General features: G+C 46.2%; 1 protein-coding gene across 1 annotated transcript in view; it reads left to right on the plus strand.

Moving 5' to 3' along the window:
- The window catches only part of LOC134455390 (protein disulfide-isomerase TMX3-like), a 96524-nt gene extending 91710 nt beyond the window's left edge, over positions 1-4814 (plus strand). The window contains exon 16 of the mRNA XM_063206409.1: positions 1267-4814. Within this exon, the coding sequence (XP_063062479.1) occupies positions 1267-1650 (384 nt within the window). The 3' untranslated portion in view covers positions 1651-4814. The remainder of the gene's footprint in view (positions 1-1266) is intronic.
- Positions 4815-9194: the final 4380 nt, after the last annotated feature.

Raw genomic sequence — 9194 nt, forward strand, 5'->3', positions numbered from 1 at the left:
TCTCTCTCTCTCTCTCTCTCTCTCTCTCTCGCCCTCTATCTCGCCTTCTCTCTCTCTCTCTCCCCCTCTCTCTCTCTCTCTCTCTCGCCCTCTCTCTCCCCATATCTGTACCTATTCTGCTTTCCATTCTCTCTTCAACTCTTAACATATTCTGTACTCTATCTACTATCTTATTTGATCTTCCTTTCCTCCTCTTCCTCCTTCTCTCCCCCTCTCTCGTTCTGCCCCCCCCCTCTCACTCCGTCTCTCCCCCTCTCTCGTTCTGCCCCCCCCCCCCCTCTCGCTCCCTCTCTCCCCCTCTCTCACCTTCTCTCTCTCTGTCCCCCCATCCCTCCGTCTCTCCCCCTCTCTCTCCCTCTCTCCCCCTCTCTCGCTCTGTCTCCCCCCTCACCTATTTGTCTTTTCTCCTCCCACATCTCCTCACTCTCCTCTCCTCTTCTCTCCTCTCCTCTCCTCTCCTCCTCCTCTCTCCCCTCCTCTCCTCTCCCCTCCCCTCCTCTCCTCCTCCTCTCTCCTCTCCTCTCCTCCTCCTCTCTCCTCTCCTCTCCTTCTCATCTGTTCTCCTCCTCCCTCCTCTTCTCTCCTCTCCTCTCCTCCCTCATCTCCTCTCCTCCTCCTCTGTTCTCCTCTGTATTATCTTTTCTCTGTTCTCTCCTGCTCTGTTCTCCGCCCTCTCGCCCCCTCCCTCTGTTTCTCTCTTCTCTTTTACTCTCTTCTCCTCCTCTCTCTCCACCTTATGCTCTTCTTCTTTCCCCATCATATTCTCTGATCTCCTCCCTTCTCTCCACCTCCTCTCCTCCTCCTCCTCCTCCTCTTCTCTTCTCTTCTCTTCTCTTCTCTTCTCTTCTCTTCTCTTCTCTTCTCTCCTCTCCTCTCCTCTCCTCTCCTCTCTTCTCTAATCTCCTCTCCTCTCCCCTCCTCCTCCTCATCATCTCTCCTCCTCCTCTCCTCCCCCCTCCTCCTCCTTTCCTCTCCTCTCCTCTCCTCCCCCCTCCTCTCCTCTCCTCCTCTCCTCTCCCCTCCTCCTCATCATCTCTCCTCCTCCTCCCCCCCTCCTCCTCCACTCCTCTCATCTCCTCCTCCACTCCTCTCCTCTCTCCTCCTCCTCCTCCTCCTCCTCCTCCTCCTCCTCCTCCTCATCTCTCATCTCCTCCTCTACTCCTCTCATCTCCTCCTCCTCATCTCTCCTCCTCCTCTCCTCTCCCCTCTTCCTCATCATCATCTCTCCTCCTCCTCATCTCTCCTCCTCTTTCTCCTCCTCCCCAGTCGGTGTTCCGTAGCTCGCCCCTGCTGGGCTGCTTCCTGTTCGGGCTGCCTCTGGGCGTCATCAGCCTGATGTGCTACGGCATGTGCACCGCCGAGACCGACGACGGCGCCGACGACATGGAGCTGATGAAGAGGGAGGGCCTGACGGACGAGGAGGAGGAGGAGGAGGAAGAGGAGGAGAGGCGCCGCCTGCTAGCCGCCAAGATGGAGGCCGAGTACGGGGAGCAGGAGGAGATGGCAGAGGAGGCGCTGGAGGAGGAGGAGGAGGAGGAGGAGGAGGAGGGAGGAGGAGAGCAGCAGCAGGAGGAGGAGGAGGAAGATGGAGGGATGAGAGAGCGAGGAGCTGGGGAGGAGAAGAGCGCCATGGCCAAGAAGGCTGATTAAACTCACATGAGAGGACGGGAGGAGGAGGAGGAGGAGAACGGAGGAGGAAGATGAAGAGGGTGGAAGATTCAGCCAGACAGGAGGAGGAGGAGGAGGAGATGTGTGGAGAGGAGGAGGAGGAGGAGGAGATTTCTACGAGAGGGAAAAAGAAAGAAAGAATGAGAAGGGGGTCTCCAGAGACATGCCAACTCTTGTTATTGTATGTATATTGTTCAGAGGGGTGTACTAACAAGCTGGTTCAGGAGTAAACCAGGTGAAGTTAAGAGATAAATCATCGGTAACACTTTATTTTAGGGATACATCTATTAGCACTAATACCGTACATACAATGGTAGTGCCTGCATAAGTAACTTGTAAGGCATGTACTAAGCAAACGCTAAGGCCTACTAGGTCCTTACTAAGAATAAATTGGTAATAAATTCCTTATTGTACATGAACAAGACATTTGCGAATACATGCCTAACAAATGTTTGATTTTGCTTTGTACATGCCTTGCAAGTTACTTATGCAGGTACATTGTATGTATTAGTGCTAATAGATGTATTCCTAAAATAAAGTGTTTCCAAATCATCTAACAGGAGAGGCTCTTAACTGCACCTGGTGTCCTCCTGAAGCAGCTTCTTGGTATAGGCCCCCTGTTCTGATGATATCTGATATCTCTACAGAGAGACAACTCCCCACTGACCACTTCTCTATAAGGTGTTTTTTGTTTTTTTGGTTGTTTGTTTTGTTTTGGGTTTTTTTTTTTCTTTTCCTTTTTTTTGAATTTGGTGGAAAATTGTTACTGTAATTTGAAGTGGTCTTAATGATGGTTCACCATCTTACATTTACGGGGAAACAAAATGTTACTTGGTTATTGGGGAGGGATGGGAGATGCCACCAACCTAGCATAACAGACCTAAATAAGTACATAAATAACCAATCATGTCGGCTTGTTTATTGCCTACGGAGAGAAGCCATGCCAAACTGTGTTTATTTAAAACAAAGAAAAGAAAAACATTCAATTTAGGCAACCATTCATCATGGCATTTGAAGTGACATTCACCACTCAACAGATGGTCCTGTTTGGTCAGAGAGAGACCTATTTATGCCCGAACGGTCCTCTTTTCAACTCTTGTCACTTGGAAATAAGGCCCTGATAGAACTGACTATATCTGGAGGGATGGAATAGTATGTAATGTGTTTTGTAACTTTTTATTTTCTTCCTTTGTCTATATTTTGCCTCTTTTGCTTCAATGGATTTGAAAAAGTGCCGAAGCATTTTCTTTTTGTTGTTGATGTTGTTCAATGTGATCCATACCTCCGTTACCAGAACACAACGGTTTCAGAAACACAAATGATTTAAACATGTAATTAGGAAATTAAAAACCAAATGAAGTTACGTCATCTGAAGTCATCTGACAGTAACTGGAGACTGCAATTTTGGATTGTTGGGATTTGGTTTGAAGGACCATTTGTACCTTTTAGCAACTAGACTGCAAAGCTCAATTTCAAGAATACCTTAAGATAGACTTCCACAGTGAAGGGCCCAACATCGCCTTACTATGATTGGTGAAGAGCTTTGCAACCTGCCATCCCCTGATTCAGTAAGAGCTTCAAGGCCCGCCATCTCACTTATCTGATTAGTGAATACCTGAAGAGCCTGCCATCAACTTAATCTGATTGGCTGAGAGCTTCAAGGTTGCCATTTCCTTTTATCTGATTGGTAAAGAGCGTCAATGCTGCACTGAGGTGCTGGGGAGGCAGGTGAACCTTGACGGTGATGTTTACCTAATGCACTGAAAATCATTATAATGTGAATAAAGTTAAAGGCAGACTAGGTCAAAACGGCTCATAGCAGACAACTAGTCAGCAGCGGTAGGCTTAGTTATCTGTAGAGGCCTAATAGCACCATTTTGTATTTTACAATATAATCCAATGTAAACATTCCCTCGTCAAGGGCCTCCACTGAACTGATCCGGGGGGTATACTAAGAAGCTGGTTTAGTGCTAAACCATGTCAAGTCAACCTACAGGAAGTGGTTAACCTGCTAATAGATATAGGCTGAATTCAGGTAAATTGGGCCACTTTTTCCCATTCTTTTTATATGCAAAAAAAGTGGCCCAATTTACCTTATATCACCCTACGTACATACCCGCAGGCATCGTTTACGGTAAGTAAGAAAATGATGATTCCAGGTGCTTCTGCTAGATGATTGGCCTCTACCTCAAAGTTAACTTAACCTGGTTTATTACTGAACCAGCTTCTTAGTGACACTTGTGGATCCACAGTCAGGCGTCATAATAATGGACTTCTGACTTTCTAAGTAGTTTACCTGAGTTGTCGACAAGGAAATGGTCTTACCGTACCTAACCGAATCCTTTTTCTTTTCATTTTTTCAAGTGTTTCTAGTCTGCCGTAAGTCACCTCAGTCTAAGCACACTTTGTATTTTACAGCCGTTCCTGTGTTTTGTTTTTTTCTTCCTTACACTACTGCCATTGTTTGTAAACGCTCTATTAAGATGTGGACATAAGGCTGACATAAGCATGTAATGAACATGAATTTACGCATATCACTGCTGCTAGGTTTATATAACACTGAATACTCTTATTGGCAGCCATTGTAAACGTGTCTGAATGGGCATTAATGTTCGTGATATGTTTCATGTTATGTTTATAGTAACCGGCGTATGTCACCCTTATGTAAACACCTACAATATAAAGTGTTATCTATTTTGTTTTTTTATAAGTTATGGATTTACAGCCCCTTGTGTATAGCTGTGAATAACTGTCTTTTTTTCTTTCCTTGAAATAACATTTTTTTCCCCTGTGAAGGTCAAAACCCAATCAGTTTCTTTCTCTGTTTTTTTTAGTACATTTAGCTGTGAACAGTAGTATAGCCTCTGAAAGTGATTAGCTTATCTTATAAATAGCTCCGCTATCTTCATATTGGAGCTCCTGTATAGGCTAACCATGGTGCTAGCATGGTGTTAGCAATGACCTTCATACGGATTGACCTCTAAACCAACAGTGCTTGCCTGGACCTCCCTTTGCCTCTTCTGCTCAGTAATGGTTGCCTACATACCGTAATCACTTCTGCCAAATAATTGTTCCGATTTGAGATTGTCACTCTTTATTACCAGTTCCAGAAATAATAAAGATTGTCCTCTTTTTTTCCCTTGTGATTGACGTGGTCCTCCTTCATTTGTTATTCATGGCACTTGTGTGTTCACACTCGGCTCCCCGCCCGCTACTATCTCTCTCTTGTGGTTGACCTTGAGTTCCTCTCCCCAAGGTCATAACAGAAGCAGGTGCTGTCGCATCAAGATACAACTGACACACCGAGCGGTCGAACGAGAGGTTGACGGCATAACCGAAATGTGATTTTTTTTATCTCATTTTCCTGAGGGAGTGGGCATGATGAAGACGAAGAAGAAGAGGGCTCTGGGGAAGCAGGCGCGTGGCCGTCTGATTGAATTTGAGTCCCGGCTGACACTAATGTGATGTGAATATATGAATAATGCGGAATCATTTTCTCCATACATGAAGTCGTATTTCTATTCGTGTGAAGGCTGTAGGCCCAATTAGGCTATTTAAACATTTAATTATGATTTCGTAACACACAAAGCCCTCTTCATTCACATCCATCACTTTCACTTGACTACTCAAACCGATCAATGAGAAGGCCGTTGCTATCTATTTGCGAACTTAAATGTTTTTTGTTTGGTTGTTTTTTTTTTCCCAAGAAAAGTAGGGATGTTCTGAAGTAGAAAAAGAATTGCTGCTCTAAGGTTGCCAAAACCCCACGGCTGCCTTAACTAATGACCACCTATTCACTCACCACCCCTGTGTGACCTTCAGCGCCCCAATTGCTGCCTTACAATTGTAACAAGAAACACCAGGCCCTTCACACACACACAGGGCTGTATAGTATACCCAGCTCTACCTGCCCGGTCTGCTTGTTAAAATGAAACGACTGCAGGTTGTGAAGTAACACTTGTAGTAGTGTACCTCGTCTCCAATCAGCCCATAAGGGCATACGACTAGCCAATTAGTCTCTGGCTTCTAGCCGGGTAGGACAGCAGGTTCAGGCGCTGTGGAAGCATCTTTGGATGAAAAAAAAAGTCAACAAAACAGAACACAAGAGCAGGGGTGCCCACAGTGTGTGTGTGTGTGTGTGGGGGGGGGGGAAGGTGGAAAGTTCTCCCGGGCCCAAGGAGAGAGGGGGCCCAGAATTGGGTCCTCATTACATTGATTGTAGGCTATGTATTGGGCTGTGGGGCCCTTTCAGATGACTTGGTCCTGGGCACGACCAAAGCTGTGAGTGGCCCTGCACGAGAGTAGAGGCTTTGGAAAGCCCACCTCGTCCTCCGCTACACGTCTCTAACATCCTTCCACTTCTCCCTTCCCCGATCCGTCCTCTCGCTGGTAAACAATGTCCCCATGTTGTGCAGAGGTCAGCATTTGGAGCAGCCAAAGATGTTTTGAAGATCCAACTGGAAAATTCTCAAGTGGAGCTCGAGTCATTGCAAACAAGCTTTCAGCCCTGGCTAGAAGGCGTAGGCGTGACTACGAATGCAAGAGCAAGACCACACTACGTGTCAACTGCTTCTTCTCTGACAGAAGTCTCCAAGGGTGCATCCCAATATGCCACCTTGCCTCCTCCACTTGTGCTTGTCTCCTCGTCCCGCCTCCTGGCCCCTCCTCCGTGGAGAAAACGATAATGTTTCCCAGCTGTCAGCCTAGCCACAACAACTTTTGAGGGACTGTTTTTCATTCACCATCCCAATTGCAAATGAGAAAAAGACTCTACAATTGAGCTTTTGCAAGATATTGAAATATAATGCTGTTGTCAGTGATGTCATCATGACGAGAAGCAAGTGGAGGAGGCAAGGTCGCATATTAAGAAGCACTCCAAATGTGCAGCAGCTGCATGCTCCCCAAAGACACTATGGCCTTTTCTCTTGAATGTATGAATATTTTTACATGATTGTTACTGTGTAAGCAAAATGTGAACAGTTTTTTTTTTCCAAATATAAAGTTTTGTTGTCTTGAGGATAAACTGCATGCAAGATCCTTTCCCCTATCTTGCATATACTCTCCCCATAGAATTGACAGAAGTGGCCCTACCTTGGCTCTAACGCAGTGATTCTCAAAGTGTGGTCCGGGGACCACTTGTGGTCCGCGACAAAGCTCAGGTGGTCCGCAAGGGGATTTCTACTTTTCCAAGACAAGCCTGCAGTAGGCTATAACACAATTAAAAAGCTAAACATAGCTTTATTTTCACTACCATGCTTGCAAATTTGAATAAAGATGGAGTGATCCTCATCGAAATTAGCAGTGTCAAATTAGCACCCCTCAACTGTCAATTCAATAGACAGGTGGTCCCTAAATATTTTTTGGCCGACAAAGTGGTCCTCGGTCTGAAAAGTTTGAGAAACACTGCTCTAACGGTAGGGCACTGGACTGCTACGCCAGTGATCCGGGTTCGATTGCAACCCTGGATCCTATGCCCATCCCTCCCCACATCTCTCCCCTGGATCCTATGCCCATCCCTCCCCACATCTCTCTCTCCTGATGCGCTTTCACTGTCCTATCGTCAATAAAGACAGAAAAGACAAAAAAAAAAAAAGAATTGACCCAAGTGCCTCATGGGGCGCGATCATGGGCTGGAAGTTACAATAATAGTCGTCTGTCCAAATCCACCCAAAGGTGTCAACTGAATGGAAGATCCTTTCTCCATACCGTATGAGCAGAGAACCTACAGTACTGTATGTAGGCCTACAGGGGCGGGTTATGACTAAATGTGCCCCTGGGTCAGACAAAAAGAAACGGCCCCCTCAATTGGTGTTGCTATTTTACAAAAAGATTCAGGGTATTTGCCCAGTTGTTTGAGACCCCACGTTTTTGGGGATTCGCCCGGGGTATTGTCCCCCAATAAAATTTGAAAAATGGACTTGGCCGTGGAAATATAAAGGGCCCCCTTGACTCTTGGGCCCGTGGGCCTGGGACCAGTAGGCCTGGGGTGAGTTTCTCAAAAGAGAAGTTGTTAGCCTGTTAGCAACTTCGGTAGTTGCCAATGGGAAAATGCATTGAAAACAGCAAAGTAGCTAGTGTAGTTAGCAACTTTGGTTTTGAGAAATTCACCCCTGTGCTGTAATCCCTTGGATGTATATGACATGTTCCTGTGACATGATCCAAATGGGACGGAGGTTATAATAACATACCGCTAGTCTCTGGTTCACATCCACCCAGAGAGTGTCACCGTGGCACCTGGCGCATGGTACCCTGCCCACCACACACTCCGCTAGTCTCTGGTTCACATCCACCCAGAGAGTGTCACCGTGGCACCTGGCGTATGGTACCCTGGCTGCCCACCACACACTCTGCTGGCTGTCTTGGCCGCTGTTGTCATGGTAACATGAGATGGGGTTAAAAACAGCAGCCCAGAACTCCTCTGTAGGGATCTCCCTAAAGAATTAATAAAAGTATTACAGGATGGAAATCCTATGCCTAGGCAGAAGGTTAGCATTATCTTTCTGGATCTGGAAAAGCTGGTGGTGGTGGTGGTGGTGAAGTTTCCTCCGAATCCCCTTTTTTTAAACAGTGCTTTGCGGATGTAGGGCTTGGAATGGAAGGGGAGGGTGTACAGTAACCTGACCTTGGCCACAGAGGTCTGCTCTCTATATTCTGAGCGTCCCTTGACCTCAGTAATGTGCCCTTGCCCACCCAAATGTCACCCAGAATTGAGGAGAAAATATGTTTTTCTCCGGTTTTACAGTTCCCACCCTACCACTTACAGGGTTGGACTGGCCATCTGGCATAGCGGGCATTTTCCGGTGGGCCCCGCACCCTCATAAGCCTCTATTTTCAGAAATGTAAAAAAAAAAAAAAAAAAAACATTTTCTTTTTAAACATTTCTGAAAATAGGGCCCCACGAGGGTGCAGGGCCCACTGGTGAGTCAGTTCTTCACCACTATTTAGAAGGGACCCCTTTCAGTCCAAAGTGCCCGGTTTCTGTTTCTCCCCCAGTCCAGCCCTGACCACTTAGTAAAGCGGTGGGGATTCGCATGCAGCCTCCGGCCTTCAGCCAAACGCTGGTGAAATAGGAAAGTGGCCGGTGGATGTGGGACAACACAATGATAGCACTATTATGATTACAGTTGAACAGCCAGAAAACGTTCATCTTTTGCGTGCCAGGGTCTACTTTTTTTTACATTGGGCAAAGTCCATTTGAAGAGTTCAGATGCAAAACCCCCTAACTTCATTTCTGAAGACCTACACTTCTATATTTTTAGAGAACCCCGTTGTAGGTTTGGTTTACATTCATGTACTTGATAATACATATAAATAATTATATTACATAAATAAGATAAAAAAATATGCAATTTTGATAGCTTTGTAGTAAATAAATATGAATTAAGATTATTTTCTGAAAAGGCACTTAGGGGGGTTTGCATCTGAACTCTTTATTTCCTCTCTCCCACTTAGGATGTTGGCCTGCAGGGGAGCCGATGAGGGAGACAAAGGGGCCAAGGCACAGGGAGAAGGGGGGCCAAGAATTG

Source organism: Engraulis encrasicolus, chromosome 9 (assembly GCF_034702125.1).
Source record: "Engraulis encrasicolus isolate BLACKSEA-1 chromosome 9, IST_EnEncr_1.0, whole genome shotgun sequence".
Taxonomy (NCBI): Eukaryota; Metazoa; Chordata; class Actinopteri; order Clupeiformes; family Engraulidae; genus Engraulis; species Engraulis encrasicolus.